At 44.8% G+C, this 17,083-nt stretch overlaps 2 protein-coding genes across 5 annotated transcripts; one reads left to right on the top strand and one right to left on the bottom strand.

Annotated features, from left to right (window-relative positions):
* Positions 6,388 to 8,773, top strand: LOC8078363 (plastid division protein PDV1). Its single transcript, XM_002453595.2, has 2 exons — positions 6,388 to 6,997; positions 7,963 to 8,773. The coding sequence occupies exons 1-2, from the start codon at positions 6,674 to 6,676 to the stop codon at positions 8,449 to 8,451; spliced, it is 813 nt and encodes a 270-aa protein (XP_002453640.1). The 5' UTR covers positions 6,388 to 6,673; the 3' UTR covers positions 8,452 to 8,773.
* On the bottom strand, positions 9,925 to 16,420 carry LOC8059057 (putative disease resistance protein RGA3). Of its 4 annotated transcripts, none has more exons than XM_021459173.1 (6): positions 11,334 to 16,420; positions 10,943 to 11,248; positions 10,748 to 10,861; positions 10,493 to 10,595; positions 10,305 to 10,394; positions 9,925 to 10,217 (listed from the first exon to the last, which is right to left on the bottom strand). In XM_021459173.1, the coding sequence occupies exon 1, from the start codon at positions 15,496 to 15,498 to the stop codon at positions 11,338 to 11,340; it is 4,161 nt and encodes a 1,386-aa protein (XP_021314848.1). In that variant the 5' UTR covers positions 15,499 to 16,420; the 3' UTR covers positions 9,925 to 10,217; positions 10,305 to 10,394; positions 10,493 to 10,595; positions 10,748 to 10,861; positions 10,943 to 11,248; positions 11,334 to 11,337. The 4 variants fall into 4 exon arrangements, with proteins under 4 accessions (XP_021314848.1, XP_021314847.1, XP_002451904.1 ...); XM_021459172.1 differs by having other exon boundaries at positions 10,512 to 10,595; XM_002451859.2 differs by lacking the exon at positions 10,748 to 10,861 and having other exon boundaries at positions 10,512 to 10,595; positions 11,334 to 15,969; positions 16,092 to 16,420.

Here is a 17,083-nt window from a genome sequence, read left to right as displayed (position 1 = left end):
ACCAACATCAAGAACATGTGCACGCGACCCATTTCCCATCAATAGGCGCCAGACCTCCCGACCTGGTATGAAGAAAACAAAGAAACATCAGCACACACATGAATATTAGCACCACTGTCCATCCACCACTTAGGTGAATTACAAACTGAAAAGAACAAATGGTAAGGAATTACCATACCCAGATGTTCCACCAGATGTATCAGTAGTAACAACATTTGTTGACTTCTTTTCTTGCTGAAACTTACGATCAGGGCACTCACTTGCCCAATGATCCTCACTGCCACACACAAAACAACCTCCCTTCTTATTATTGTTCTTTTTCTTGAACTGTGCAGTCTGAATTGGCTTAGGAACTTTCTCTTTCTTTCTCTTGTTTTTCTTCTTGTTGAACTTGTGGAAGTTTCTCTTCTGCACCACATTGGTAGTCCAGGTCTCAACACCTTTTCCATTGTCCTTAGCTCTAGCCCTCTCTTCAACATCAAGAGTACAATGAGCTCCTCAACATTGAACTCTCGTCTCTTATGTTTAAGAGATGTGCCAAAGTCCTTCCAAGAAGGTGGAAGTTTGGTGATTATACCGCCAGCCACAAACTTGTCAGGAAGATGACAAGGAAACGGTTCGAGCTCCTTAGCTAGTGCCTGAATCTCATGAGCATGTTCCACTACAGATCGGTTCTCAACCATCTTGTAGTCATACAATTGCTCCATGAGGTACAGCTCGCTACTAGCATCCGTAACTCCAAACTTTCCCACAAGAGCATCCCATAATTCTTTTCCGCTTCGAAGAATTATATAGCTTCTCTATAATTTTGGATCAAGTGCGCTAATCACTGCACCTCGAAAGAGGTTGTCATCAGCCTTAAACTTAGCCTCATCCTCAGGAGACAAGTTAACAGGCTTGCCCTCAGTGGCATGATAACATGATATAGCAGTTAGCCACAATTCCATCTTAGCTTTCTAGATCAAGAAGTTTTTACCATCAAAAGAATTAGGCTTTAACACAGCAACAAAACCTCTAACAGAAAATAGCCTATAATTAGGTTTTTGGATTGTTAGAATATTAGGCAATTTTCATGTCATTTTGATTCCATAAATTAACAATATGATGATGACATTTATGATATTATTGATAAATATAACCATGGCATGAATCATAATTACGACATGTAAATATGATCCATAAAGCATATCAAACATCAAAGCATGACATAATATATAACTCTGTGTAACAGCACCAAACATGATATAACTATCGAAACATATAAACAGATGTACTGAAACAAAAAAGCACATACTAGCGAAACAACAAAACTATAGAACATATGCATATACGCAGAACTTAAACATAGGAGGAACAAACAATAGATATCTTGCACAACAACAAAACAGACCTACTGAAACAGATATGACACAACTATTGAACCTATACGATAGAGCTACTGAAACAAACAGAAACAGAGCAACGTAAAACTAAGGGAAGACGAACAGATCATACCCTAAGACTCCTGCATTCAGATTTCCAGAACCTTGTCCTTCCTCGATCGCCATGGAGTAAAGACGAAGGTGAAGACGACGAACCAATCACCGGGAAGGAGAAGACGGCGACCGGCAACACCAAGAAACCTCCGGGAAGAAGATGGACAGCAACAATGGAGTTGGGCAGTCGTGTAGACGCTCCCCAAAAACCTAATTGTTGATCCCCCGTGCAAGGTCTCGAACGACAAGGGCTCCGAAGGCACCTGCCCTCTCGCTCCTCCGTCCGCACGGAGTTACGAGATGGGGATTCCTACTTTGCAACAAAACTGTGATATGAGTGTTCTCTCTTGTTGTGCCAAAGAGATGAGAGTCTCCTATTTATCCTTGTGGCTAGAGAGGAGAGGAGGGGAAGGGACTCCCCTATTGGCAGCTGAGGAGACGGGCATCTAAAAGATTTTCACACGGAGTTGAAAATCTCTCAATTACTTATCAAAACACCCACAGATAATGACTTGAAACTCCCACATAATTGAGTTGAAACTCCCATACCGTCAGCCTGCCACTCCAACTCTTGGACTTCCAATTATGGTACAATATATATTGTCCATAAATACACACCATAGAGTTTATTGATTTATTAAATCTAAATGGGTCTAGCCTATAATAAATCCAATAGGATATGCTGCCATGTATATATCCACCACCGACTTCGAATCCTTCGAATCTTTGGAGGATGACAAATCAAATGTCATAGAACACAACATTTCTTGAAGTGATTAAAAACCTTTGCAATGATACCTCTAGGTTTGCTGCAATGCCATCCTAAATGTAAACCAAGATATTGTCATCATGATCTAGGTAGACAATAAAATTATTCACCTTATGCACCAGTGATGCCATGACCAAAGCCTGTTCGCTTGAGCTTATCTGTCGATTCTGTCAGCCATTTAATAGTGTTTTTCTCTCACAACAAATTAGCGAATAGTACTTTCAGCCATGGCTTTTCAGATAAATGAACATGAGTCGAAACACTGAGGGGCTAGATTCTTTGAATAATGTAGCTCATAGAAAAAAAACCATCTGGCCAAATGGGAAATCAACTATCCATCTCATAATGATGAAACCAATTAACTTTCTCATTTACATATGCTCGATTTGAATCTTGACCGACAATGAATCCCCATGGTACCCCTTAACTGTTAACTTTTGTCACCATTGTCTACATTACCACAACCAAACACCATTACAACACAAATTGTACCAAATCACAACCCCTAACATACACAATCAAAATCCCAAACCCTAGCATAGAAAAGTCAAAACATTTTCGCTCTTAGCTTATAATCAACCAAAATAACCCATCCTACTATAACTAGGACATTGAAACACTTACTACGGAATTTGTTTTGCTTGCATAAACAAGGTGGCAACCATTGTGCAAATTCACCACGGCTATATCGTAGGAAGCCATGCATAGGACAGGAGTCCTTCCACCCATTCGTGGACCGCTACTACCTCGCACACCATCACCTTTGTAACCATTTGCCCTTCCTTCAACCACGGGACAAGTTAAGGAAAGAGAGGGGGTGGAATGAAAGACAACAAGAGATCTAGGGTTTTTATACTAAAGCAAACAAAATCTCTATTTAACGGTTAGAAAATCTCCATATTCCAAGAAAATCTCCGAGAGACCCACTCTCTTGTACATGGCCCCCTATCAAATTTTTTGGAAAAGGGACAAAATATTGAATGCCCAATAGGTTCATTGAGGCATTCTATCTCCTTTGTGTTCCAAAATTGCCCTTCTCTATCTTCAATAGTGGAGAGGCAGCTTTGCTCTTGAAATTGTAGATTTAATAGTTTTTTAGTGTCTTTGTGACCTCTTCATGCATGAGTGGTGGCTCCCAGTGAACTAGAACCCTAGTGGTCATCGGCTTCTTGACACTCACCTTATGTTCACCCCTCAACGCTAATGTGAGCATAAAGTTACCAAGGCCTTGTTTAGTTTCAATTTTTTTTACAAAATGGACATTGTAGCACTTTTGTTTGTATTTAACAAATATTGTCCAATCATGGACTAACTAGGCTCAAAAGATTTATCTCGCAAATTACAGACAAACTGTGCAATTAGTTATTTTTATCTATATTTAGTGCTCTATGCATGTGCCGCAAGATTTGATGTGACGGGAAATCTAAAAAAATTTATAATTTTTTGGGGAACTAAACAAGGCCTCAGATCTTGATAGCTTCAATTGAGTTGCCTTGTGGCCTTCACAGGATGCAAGGAGTATCCATTAGGTTCGCCGTCACTCACGGTTAGTGTTCGAGTAAATAGGAATAATACCACATTGTGTATCCACACAAGGTGTTAGTTCTATATACTCTATATAATTAGCCCATGAGGCCCAATGTAATATATCCAATATTCCATTAATTGTATTCTCCTTCATGGTATCATTCGCCTAGGTCTAATCCTAACTCTAGCCGCCGCCACTTCCACACCACGTGCTCTCGGGGAGAGGCCGATCTCCGCGCGGGGGCAATGCTCCTATTTAGCCGCTCAATCCTATTGATCTGGTTGCCATCGTTATCGTCGCGCAACAGATCATGATCTCTCCTACGTCATCGCTAGGCTGCTGCCACTGCCTCGTCCTCGGGCTCGCCGTCGGCTGTCACCATCAATATCTTATCTTCATCGCATAGAGGCAGATGGATCACATGCCTCGATCCTGTGCTACCATAGAGGTAGCCAGTTCTGTCGTGTCGCTGTTGTCGGGTGGATCTGTCCATCTTCAGCTCGTCGATCCGCGTTAGCGCCTTCGACCCCGCGTGTTCGTGACCCGCCATGCGCCTTAGCGTCGCCCGATCGGGACGCACCACCAGATCTTCTGCTGCTATATCTTTTTGGTTTGCTCGATCACTGATCAGAATTGAGTCGTCCACCGCCCGTCGACCTTGCACGTTCTACTCCGGCATTGGCATTGACTTCATCGACACTGTCTCTGAGTACTACATGCATCTTCTCCAAGCAACAGGGCTGCTGTTGTGTCACCTCATCGGGCCACAACAGCGTTGTTCGTGTGTATGCTTTGTCGTTATATCTCCATCCCCGTCATCTGTGCATCGACGATTGTGCTAAGCCATCCGTCTGCACAAGGTCTTTGTTCTACTGATTGGGCCTTCGTCATCGAGCTGCCACTACCCATGTGTCACTAAGACCTGCTCGCCGATGCGTCTTCTCCCGTATTGCTTCTTCTTCGTCCAGCACAACCACATGGTTGGGGCCCTCTCCCTTGTACGCTTGGTATTGACAACACCGACACGTGCTTTCACCCCCGACGCGTTGTTGGATCTGGCAAATCTAGCTGCGCCTCGGCGCTTAGGCAGCTTGACTACATCGACCCTTCTGTTTCCACCCCATCTGCTTCAATTCTGTCGTTGCCTTTCTTCTATGTCTACGACAGCCTTGACTACGTCGACTTCGGCATCACCCCCTCCCACGACAACTATCTCAACGCATCTTCATCATTACCATGGCGCCCTTGTGTGCATTCAGCTCAATCGACATGCAACCTGACCACAACTACGTTGACCTCGACCATCTTCAGCACGACTTCTTCAACCACAACTACTGTGCCCTTACGCTCGACTACCTCAACATAGGTACAAAAGGGATACCGCCTTTGCTTGAGGGCTCATCAGCTTCTTCTCTAATCACATCATATGCAGCGCATCGACTGTTATGACCGAGGGGGATGTACTTATTAGCTTCTTCTCTAGTCTTACCGTATGTAGCGCTCCTGCTGTAACTGTAGGAGATGTTTGAGTAAATAGAAATAGTATCATATTATGCATCCACATAAGATGTTAGTCCTATATATCTTGTATAATCAGCCCTTAAGGCTCAACAATATATCTAATATTCCACTAATTATATTGTGGTTCAGTTAGTCCACACGGAGGCTAGTACTTGTGGCGCCATTTGGCTCATGTGCTCATCTCTCTTTTTCTTTTAAATTTTGGACATGCCCAACTGAACTAGGTAGATCATAAATTTATACGCACAATAAAAATTATGATAATATGTTCGGTTGAAGTCTAGATAGGGATATTTATCTAGACCATAACTTTCCAAAGTATAGCCTTGTTTAGTTCTAAAAAAGTTTACAAAATTTTTCAGATTCCCCATCACATCGAATTTTTAGATGTATGCATGAAGTATTAAATATAGATGAAAATAAAAACTAATTACACAGTTTGGTCGGAATTGACGAGACGAATTTTTTTGAGTCTAGTTAGTCTATGACAGGATAATATTTGTCAAATACAAACGAAATTGATACTATTTACATTTTGTAAAATATTTTACAAGTAAACAAGGCCTATAGAGATTCTCGAGGAGAAAGCATCCCAATGGTAAGCGTCCCTATGGTAAACCGAACAGTTTGGATTTGCCACCGGTACCGCCGAATCAATAGGAAATCTCGAGAAAAATTTAGAGAATTTGACTATTTTTGTTGTGAAGATTATTTTAGAATTGGTATAGTAAAAAGCAGGCTCCAATAGATATACTACCTGATTTTGTAAAATAAAAAAATTAGCTATCCTTTGATTTTTTGTGGCCATATATAACCAACCACTAACACTGACTAATATACTACCTGATTTTGTAAAATAAAAAAATTAGCTATCCTTTGATTTTTGGTGGCCATATATAACCAACCACTAACACTGACTATCTTATTTTGTAAAATAGTAAAATTATTGTGGACTTCTTTTTTTTTAATTTTTTCTATTTTATAAAATAGATAAAAATAGAATTTAATTATTAATTTTAGCTAAGCAGTGGCTCCTAGCTCTAGCCGCCTTTAAAATAGGAAAATCAGGTCGAAACTCGAAGCTCCTGCCGAAAGCACTGGTTGCGGGCGCGCTTTCCTCGCCACTCTTCCTCCACCTCCCTCCAACTCCAACGAACACCCCCGCGAGCTCGACGATTTCCCCGCCGCAACAAACCAAAACGAACCAACGAAAACGAAGCTCCCCACCCACCCGCCTCGGTGGTGCCGCCGCCATCACATATCCCCCCCTCATTTCCCCTTTCCCTCCGCTCCGCCTCCCCACTCCTCGCTCGGTCACTCCCCCACACCGAATCCGCGCCGCGGCACCGGGCCCCCAGGACCGCGCCCGCGCCGGCGGCCATGCGGTGGGACGCGGCGGAGGCGGAGGCGGCGCTCGAGCGGATCTGGGACCTCCACGACCGCCTCAGTGACGCCATCCTCGCCGCCTCCCGCGCGCACCTCCTCCTGCCCGCTCCCCCGCCCCCTCCCGTGCCGTCCGCGCCCTCCGCCAAAGGGCCGGCCTACCGCGTCGGCGGCGGCAGGAACGGCTGCGTCTTCGTCAAGGGCGGCGGCGGCGGAGGCGAGGCGCTGGCCGCCGCCGCGGAGGCCATTGCCGAGGCCAGGAGCCTGCACGCCATCCGCTCCGCGCTCGAGGACGTCGAGGACCACCTCGAGTTTTTACACGTGAGGCTCCTGCTCCCCTTCCACCCCCTCTGCTCCCCCTAGGGTTAGAGCATCCCAGTCCCAGCTCTTCTAGGGTTTCGCGGTTCGTACTTGGTAGTGCGAGTTAATTCTGGTTAGGACCACCGCTTCTGTGACGAATGGGAACTGCTTTTCGGAGCTCCTGTCGCGCGTTCTTCTCGTGATTCCCAGTCGTTGCGTTCAATCGGTTCAGGCATGAGAAATCAGCGAGTCATTAGCACCAATAAATAATAATGCCCATGTCTGTGCTTGTTATGTGGCCAATTGATCCTTCGTTCTCGAACAGAATTGGACGGTCGTATCTGTGGTAATCCACAATGACCACTTGTGTTTTAATGGGGTATAATGCTTGTATGCTACTCTGCTGGTACAAACTGAGTTGCTGCTGAATATCTATTCGACTAGGTGGGTTGTCAATGTTTTGCCATGATAGCAAATATTTATTTCTTATTTATGTAGTGTTCAGGTCGTGGCTCACAAGTAGTTGGCCACTTGCGAATGGCAGATATCTCGATCACAGGAGCCATGTGGATGCTAAGGGCGTGGTAGTAATCCACATGGATTTGGTTGCCCTTCCAGTGCTTGCTCTCTTTTGCTTTTATATCTGCACTTAGGGCACAATATTAATATCTTGTTTTATAGTTGATTGTTACTTTGTGCACTCATTGGCAGACTTCCTTGTCTTGTGATGTGAGGACTTAGTTCACTTTTCTTTAAATTAAATTAAATCTGCTTTACTATTTTAGCTAAGTGAGTTCTCAGATGTTTAAGAAAAACATTTCACTGCCAGAAAACTTCCCACGTCCAAGGATTAGTGGATTTAGTGGACATTTACATGCATATTGACACTTCAGAGTGCCAGGGCTTTTAGTTAACTTAGTTTTACTTGTTCCTCTTAGGTGTTTTTGTGAGATCTATTTTTCACTTCTGTTAATCTTGCTTCACAGACTGTTCAATCACAACAGCGGGCGGAGCGAGATGCTGCAATTGCTAGACTGGAGCAAAGCCGTCTAGTACTTGCTATGAGGTTAGCAGAACATCAAGGAAAGAAGTATAGGGTCATCGATGAGGCCTTGGCATTTGTTGGTGAAGTGAGTGACAAGAGTCAATTTATCTCACCTGAAGATGTTCGTGCTACCCATAGCCAGTCAGAGGATAACAGGGGCAATGGTTCAAGGATTATGTCAAATGTGTTATCTTGCAGTTTGTCATTAGCCAAGAATTCATTTCGATTGGACAAGATTGGCGGTGCTCTCGGTAACGCCGCAGTGTTTGCAGTAAGTATGCTTGCTTTCTTGCAGCTGCATCAAATTACATTTGGAAGTAAAGCACCAGCCATGGAATACAGGAAGAGAATCGAGTACAATTTCCAATCAGGAAGCTCACAACCTACCGGGAAAGGAAAACTTCTGGAGGTTTACCTAGCTAGAGGCTGAAGAATTATTAGATCATGCTGTTTGGATGTACAGAAAGTTTTGACCAAAGTTCAATTTTGTGGGTTTTGTTAGGGCACTGATCGTTCTTTATGACGGACTGAACCCTGTTCCATGCAACTAGGGAACTGGCTGTCCGATTCTTTTGGATGGATTTGAAGGATACCACGTATTGTATCTCAAACTGTAAATGGCTTTATGCTTAGAGATGGATTGTTTGTAAACCATGTTCAAGCTAACTTGAACTGCCGTTTTCATCCAGCCTCTACGTTCTTGCCAGTTTTGATCATATTCATTCTACAAAAAGACAGCTTCTTGTTGTGCTCTTGAGGAGGTGTGTTCAAGGTTCGTCGCTTGTGTGACAAGTTTGAGGCCTTGTTCAGTTCGCAAAAACCGGTGAAAAACGGCACTGTAGCATTTTCGTTTTTATTTGACAAACATTGTCCAATTATAGAGTAACTAGGCTCAAAAGATTCATCTCGCGGTTTACAGATGAACTGTGCAAATAGTTTTTGTTTTCATATATATTTAATGCTCCATGCATGTGCCGCAAGATTCGATGTGACGGGGAATCTTGAAAAATTTTGCGAACTAAACAAGGCCTGAGATTTGTTGGGGCTACAGTATGAGCAGAGCACATGCGATGCATGCTTTTAATTGTGAGTACTGACGTTATTTGCTTTCTTCTGCCTTGTGCTTGATGATGCTTCACTGCTTTGCTTTGTTGATTGCCTGTATGGTTATATTTGGTGTAGAAGCTTCTTTGCTTATGTTCATGTGTACCGTACCATACAGTTTTCCTTTTCCAGATGTATCAGTATCCAGCTTTATTACTTTGACCATTGCCCTACCTGACTCACGCATGCTCCTCCAACTGGACGCTTGCACTTTTGTGCCATCGGTGTCTGCTCTGTTCACTCCTGTAATATGTGAGGTTGTTACATACTTCAACAGCAAGTGCGTTTTTTACTTTTCATTATCATACACATACGGCATGCTCATTACATTTAATTTTCATACACATATGGAATACTCATTAGCCATTAGAGTGGATTTATTATTATGCAATGATTGTGGAAGTTCAGGTGAGTCGTTAAAAATGCTGTTATATGTAGCCACTTATGGGTCCAATTATTGTCACGAGCTTAACACGAACTTTTCATACTATCAATCATTTCACATTTTTTGAAAATTTGCCCTCATGTCTTGTCGGAACAAAGAGATTTTTGTGCTTTGTTTTGCCCTTATCTTTTCTCGAATTTGGAGCTGATAAAGTGAAAGGAAATCCTACAAGGGAATAAAGGTCTTGTCGCTCACTCGTTAAGCTCAAAAGAAACAACCTCTCTTGGACAGAAGAGCGAGTGCCTGCTGAGTGCTGACGTGCAGAAACTAGATTGAATTAAGAGCGGATTTAGGGCAGTTGAGGTATTTAAGTTTTTTCTATGATAACTGAGGTATTTAAGTAGGTACTGGAACTTTGGAGAAAAAAATTTAAATAACCCACTGGTCAGTTTTAGCAGTCAAAACCCATTTTGTACCTGTACGCGCTTTACTTAATTTGTAAGAAGTGGTTTGATCTTTGAGGCAGCTAGTGTTTGCACGTGATCATACATCTACAGACTACAGTCTACATAGTACATACAGATACTGGCACTGGCCAACCAAGTTAGAATCTGAAGAGGAATGCCAACATGTCCACTGCTAGTGCCTCAACGCCGGCTGTCCAGTACTCTGCTAGCTTTATCTTGATGTCTCCTTCCACAACAGAGCTGGGCATTTCAAGGATAACCAGTCATCCAAGAGCATTTAGAATTCATAAGTGGCACAACATTTCGGCTATTCAGGGAAGTAAATACCTATATACAAATCCAAATCCGAAACTAAAATGTGGAATCACTTGTTGGAGAACCGCATCATCCTTCAACCGTCAAAGTACTAGCAGGTGCCTGCCAAAAGGATTCATGTAATTAGTTCACAGGTTGCAATACAGAATGCGGCACTTTAATCTCTTTCATCATTCACGAGGAATCAAAGCTTGGCGAACCATGCTATGTCGGTCAGACCTGCAGCTCTTGGTTGAGTTGTTGTCAGGTGTCGAGTGTCGACTGTGGACTAATCCTTGATGCAGAGTAGGATGCAATTCCAGGCTTCGGAAATAGACCAGATAATGATTAGAGAAATGTATTTGTTCATAAGCATAAAAGGCAGAAATCCAGGTAATCCAAGTGGTTTCTTTGCTTCAGATGTGAATGAAATCATAAATGGACGATCTAAAGTAGGAGTATTGTTTTCAGATTACATTGCAGACGGATGTAAAGGGAAGGGTTGAATTTTGTGAAAAACGACATGCCAAAGCACAATAGTAAGTAATTGCCGAAGAAGAAAGCCATAGCCGAACAAGCGGTGGCGCCGGCTACATTGATTAGTAGCAATTGTTAACAGATTGTCAATCGGGAATTTAGGCGGAGAGTACAGGTGTTCGTGTATTATTTACCTTGTCATTCTTCATCAGTATGTAGACAGGCAAGTAGAGTTATATCAGGCCTTGTTTCTCTTGATTTCTAGGATTCCTGATCAACGTCGTGTGTGTCGTCGTAATAATTAGTTTTGAATAGCCATTGCAGTGAATTTGGAAGCGCTTGCTTGGGTAGCGATCTGAATTGTTTAGGAGATCCAGCGATCCTTGAGCAAGGGACTGCAGGATTGAGTCCTTGGACTCAGTATTGTTTGCTCAGGCTATAGATTTCAGTGCTGAATGTTTGAATCGCGCTTTACAGGTCCGGAAGCACAATACTAATTGCTGCAGAAATAATAAGTTACTATTAATGTAATACTCCATAGAGTGTTGATATCTTAAGATGGAAATAATAAGCAGTGTAGTGTACCTTGTCAATCTTCTTCATTAGTAGTCCTACTTGGTAGCTTGGCACGTACTTCTATATCAGGCCGTGTTCCTCTTAATTTCTGGCATTCCTCGTAAAGCTCTGGGCAGCAATCGGATATACTTAGGCGTTGCAGTGAGTCGGGGAAGCCCTCCTTGGGCAGCGACCTGATTCTATGCGACCCTGAGATCTGTAAATCCTCTAGAGAAGAGAGGCGATGCAAGCCTTGAGGGAGTGACTGCAGAGCCTTGCAACTATCAATGCATAGGATTTCAAGGGAGGTGAGGAGCTGAAGCGCCTGCTCCTGCTCTTCCGTGAAGCTCTCCGCCCGCCAGTCACAAATGAACCATAAATATCGGAGGGTAGCGGAGAGGCGGGTGCAGATGGGAGCAACAAGCGCCGCAGAGATGCTGTTCACTTGAAGGCTCACCAGTTGGAAGGAACCTGCGGGCATTGTTTTGGTCCTTGACACCTCTGCGAGTAGATCCGCTGCTACAGAATGGAGCTCAGTTTCACCATTTTTTTGTGACTTCAAAACCGACAGATGCTCGAGGCTACAAGTGATGAGAGGATTGAACCCATCCAATGTGATATTCTTGCAATTATTTAGTCCAAGATGTGTAAGAGATGTCAGATTTGAGAGCAGGGCCATTGACAGAATGCTAGGTTCATTCCAAAGCCGGAGTTCCTTGACATGAGGAGGGAAAGGGTTAATGCTGCTGCAATCTGCTACTCCCATGGACCACCCTGAGAACAGCTTGCCACAATTCAATATCGAAACTGATTCCAGGGATAAGAGGACATGGAATCCACCTCCATCCTGCACGGGTAGAATTAGATTATGACACCGATGCAACCTTACATGTCTGAGTGAGCTGGAGGGTGGAAACTGCAGTAGCACTTCCTTCTCGTCATAATCCTCATCTGATGCTGTTAAATCCAAATCAGAAAGAGAAGGGAAACATTTGAACAAACTTGACAATGATCTTCCGGTGACACAAAATTTATGCAGTCGTAGAGTTTGAACCAATTGGAGCACAGTGCCATCATCCAGTTCTCTCAGAAATGCTCCATTGCATCTCCGTACATCTATTCTTCTTAACGGATGTAGCTTTTGGAGATCCGTAAATGAGATGAATGATGCATCCTTAAATATCAATCTTTCTACTTCACCGAGATTGTGGAGGGCCAATTCACAGTGCATCTCATAAATGGTCAAATTTCTATTATCATAATGTAGGAAGTCTGTTTTAAAAGAATATAACTTGGAAGTGTGAGGCAGAGGAGGCAGGCACAACTGCGGGCAAGCATCAGTGTAAAGATCACACAGATCAGGGAACCCTGACATCGGTAGTGCGATGAGCTTGGGACAATTAGTGCACCTAATTTTTTCAAGCCTTGAGAATAAATCTGTGTTAGCTCCCCCAACCCACTCGACAAGTTCTGGCATATCAGCAAACTCCACCACCTTCAACTGTGTGAAACTTTTTTCTCTGATGCCACCAATGAAGTCCTGTCCAAACTGGCATATCCCAACAATGTTTTTCAGATTGAGCGTTCGTAGATGATGCATCAGCCCGAAAGGAGGAAGAGCGGACCAAGAGACACCCTCCAGATGCAGGGTCTCCAAGTTTTTCAAGTGTGTGTTGCTACACAACCAAGTAGGACCAGTGGCACCACCATGATTTACAATGTCAAGTGCTCTAAGATTGGAGTGCGGCTTGAGGCCATCTAGAATATCAGCGTCCATGGATGGTTGCTCGCCACTCCAAACTAAAGCCAACTCAGTTAGATTTCTTTTTGCCATCAGTTTGGCTTCATTAGCTTCTTCCTTGGTTCTGACGTTTTCAAGCCCGTATATATGGAGTCCACCTCCAATCTTTTCCAACTGACCCAACTCCCATATTTCAAATCCATCACTCTCTTTCTTAACATGGAATCTTTTCAACTCCTGTAATAGCTTCAATTTTCCAACCTCGGGAACATTGCAATGGAATTCAACATTGGAAAGGAAATGACGCAAGTTCACAAGGCGGCTAATGCCTTTAGGCAAATCACAATTACTTCCCCAGTCTTCAAGGTCCAAGAATTTCAAGTGATGAAACCTGGACACAGTGCTGGGCAAACACACTTTGGAGTAACGGGGTGATTTCAGTTTTAGGTACCGAAGGTGGATAAGTTTTGAGAAATTGTGTGGCAAAGAATCTGGGGAGTTCATGAATATAAACAAAACACGCAGGCCCTTTATTTCCTTAAATGTATCTTTCAAAATATTGACCAAGCTTGCCCTTCTGTATTTTCCAAAAATCATCAAACTCCGCAAATTTCCGATGTCTATCTGTCTCCTCAATTTATCCATTTCTCCACCAAAATTTTCAATGCATTTATTTTGCATCAAGATGGATAGGTGGCAAATAGATGATGGGATGTTCTCTGCTCTAAAACTAGAACAACTGATGTGGGCACATTCTTTTGAAGAAACCATCTGTGCTAGCTCATGCAGTAAATCATGTATTACATAATAATCATAGTGTCCTTTCATCATAAAACCATAGTCAAATAGTTCATCCAAATACTTCAATCCAATGTCCTCAACATTATCATTCTGACCACCAGAGTCTGTGATGCCAAGGGAAATCCAAAAACAACCAATCTCTAAGCTTTTAAACTTATAATCCTCAGGGTAGAGGGCACAATATGAGAAACATTTTTTTAGATGGAAAGGAAGGTAGTCATAGCTAATTTTCAGAGCAGGCATAATATCATCGTCATGGGTTTGGTTTAGCCACTCCTTGTTTTCAAGAATCTGCACCCAATGTTCTCGCGAAAATCTCTTCTTCAATAACCGACCAACTGTTTTTGCTGCCAGTGGGGAACACTTCAATTTATCTGCTATTTTTCTTGCAACTTCAATAAGTTCTTCTTTATCATGATCAACTGTGAATTCATCAAATACACATGCTTGAAAGAAAATCCAGAAGTCAGCAGGCTCCAAACCTTCCAGGTTGACTAGAGTAGTTGTCTTCACCATTTGTGCTATATATGGAAACCGAGTTGTGACAATAATCATGCTACCTGTTCCAGCTTCTCTCATTTTGAATGGAGCTAAGAGATTTGCCCACTTATCCTCACTGCATTGCCATATATCATCAAAGACAATTAAGAACCTTTTTGATCTCAATCTCTTTGCAATGGATTTCTGAAGCTGGTCTAAGTTGTCTGTTTGGTTTCCACTTCCACCTTCGTTTTCATGTGCAGGTATGCAGCAGAGGATCTCTTTGGTGAGCTTGAGCACATCAAAATTAGTTGATACACATACCCAGGCCCTAACAGTGAAGATTTCCTCTGTCCTTTTGTCATTGTAGAGGTGCTGGGTGAAAGTTGTCTTTCCAATACCACCAGGTCCAACTATAGGAAGAACGGACAGGGTTTCATGGCAAGTGCCACTAGTCATGCCTTTTATTGTTTCATTAAAAACGGCGCTCCTTCCATACAACTTATCCTGTCTAATTGTTGATCCGATGGCAGGGCGTTCCAGTGAGTTTGCCATGCTTCCTGCAACAGAAACTGGGCTAATGCTTTGGTTTATCTTCAGCAAGTCGGAGATAATAGAACATTTGGAGTGCATGCCCTCTAACAGCTGCTTGATTTTGTTGGATATGGCCACTCGGTCGAATGGCAACTTGTCATCAGACTTAGCCTTGCTTGTGTTATGTGTGTCATTGGAAACAGCAGCAGCAGCAGCAGCAGCATCTTGTGAACGTTGGCAACAAGAGAAGCAGGAGAGCCATTTACCGGCAGTGTTGCGAGCAGCATGGCCGGCATGCAGAGCTTGAGCGCCGAGGCCATCGCCAAGCTCCGGGGTGGCCTCCCGGGTGCCATCGAGCTCGTCTTGGATCATGAAGTAGTGGAGCTCGTCCAGAGCATCCTCTGCCTCTTCTGCCTTCTTGCAGAGGCCATCCAGCAGGCGCTGCAGGCCAGGGTTGTCGGCGACGTCCCGCTGCTGTGCCGCGTGCAGCAGCCCGAGCGTGTGGTTCAGTTTGTCCGTGATCTTGTCGTAGTTGAGGCCGAGCTCACGACTGGCCACATACCCAGCCACCAGGTCATCGGACAGCTTCCGGAGCACCTTGCCAAGGAGCCAGTTCGCCGCTCCGACAGCCGCCTCCATCGCCGTCGCCGATCGGTGGTGCGTGCCGTGGGTTACCAGCTGGAGCACTGGGCCAAGACTTTGGGTGGTGCGAAAGCGTTGTGTGCACTCTGGAAGCACGGTTTCCAAATGGTCACAATTATTGAGTCCTTTCTTGTGGCCTGATTGGTTAAATTGGCACCATCAGGCTAACAAAGTTGGTTCCTAAACAAGTCGTTGGGTGGGCGGTCTATTCCTTACAAAAAGCCTCCCAGAAAATTCACAAGCTACATTCACTATCATAATAGTTTCGCCTGAAAATTCTTTACAATTGGTAATTTCATAACTTGATAAATCCCATACCAAAAAGGCAAAAACCCACAGCTACAGCTCCTTTGCTCCATTATTACTGGAGCAAACGAAACCACAGCATCATCAGCTAGCACCAAATTCAATTCATGCTTGCTCGCCTCTGATTTCTCTCTCATGAATGAGTTGGACAAACAACCGTAGCTGCAACCGCACCCAAACATTCAGACAAGCGCTTGCAGAAAATTTGCAGCCAAGCTCATGAATCTTCAGAAACGGAGAAGGGTCTCCAGAAACAGGAGGGATAGAGGGGAGACGGGCTTAACTCGCTGCTTTGGAAGAACCCGCTGATGTTGTAGATGGAGGGAATAGCCTGCTGATCTCCTCGCTGGCTTGAGCGTGACCTTGTGGATTTACTTGCCGATGCGACTTCGCTGTCTCATTACAGATCTCATCGACAATCGACGGAGCGGATCTGCGTTCTCTCCGTGGATGGCCCTGGCCGTAGGAGTGCAGGACCGCAGCCGTGCCGCCTCGCCGGTGGCGATAGCCAGTGCGGTGGCGCCCGCTCCGGCACTCAGCGCCGGCGCTTCGGGAATTTGGGCGCGGTCGCTAGGCCACGGATAAAGATGGCAACGGGCAAGAAATATCCGCGTGCCCGCGGGCACCCGACCCGTCAGACGCGGATACGGGCGTCACTTTGTGCCCGCGGGCACAGGCGCGGGCACACAGTTGTGCCCAGCGGGCAAAGATATACGGGCAAGAGAATACCTTGCCCGCACCCGCAAATCCGCCAAACCCGCACTGACAAGTGGGGTCACTTAAAAAGAGGTATATATTCTTCAAATTAGGGCTTCTTTCTCCCAAATTGCCGTCCCCAGCAGCCGACTAGTGGCCGCCGCCGCCACTCGCGCGACCCTCTCCTCGCTCCCCTCCTCACCGTCACAACTCACAAGCCATGCGGCTCTTGCTCTGCTCTCCTCCACTCGGTCGCATGCGCGGGCTCTGCTCTCCTCCACTCGGTCGCGTGAGCGGTCGCATGCTGCTCCTGCTCTTTCTCCACTCGCGGCGACCGGAGACACCCACCGCCACAGACCCTCACCGTCACCCACGCGACTCGACTTTTGCTCCTCCACTCGTGGCGGCTACGTCGCGCCTCCCTACTTGCGCCGTGGTCAAGCTGCTCTGCACCGGGTTACTTCACGCTGGCGCACATCCTCGTCCTCATCAAGCTGCCTTCCCCGTCCAGTTGCCTTTCGCCGCCAGATCTGGCGGGCACGCGGGCACGCCCGCGGGCAAGGAATGCCCGCGGATGGCG

Source organism: Sorghum bicolor, chromosome 4 (assembly GCF_000003195.3).
Source record: "Sorghum bicolor cultivar BTx623 chromosome 4, Sorghum_bicolor_NCBIv3, whole genome shotgun sequence".
Lineage (NCBI taxonomy): Eukaryota > Viridiplantae > Streptophyta > Magnoliopsida > Poales > Poaceae > Sorghum > Sorghum bicolor.
Note: the sequence above shows the minus strand (reverse complement) of the source record. Positions and strands in the feature narration are given on the sequence as shown.

What these genes read in the sequence shown, in the direction of transcription:
- LOC8078363 (XM_002453595.2), top strand. Translation starts at nt 6,674, where the DNA reads ATGCGGTGGGACGCGGCGGAGGCGGAGGCGGCGCTCGAGCGGATCTGG. An exon ending in ACCACCTCGAGTTTTTACAC is followed by an intron (nt 6,998 to 7,962) that starts GTGAGGCTCCTG and finishes CTTGCTTCACAG; the next exon opens with ACTGTTCAATCACAACAGCG.
- LOC8059057 (XM_021459173.1), bottom strand. Translation starts at nt 15,498, where the DNA reads ATGGAGGCGGCTGTCGGAGCGGCGAACTGGCTCCTTGGCAAGGTGCTC.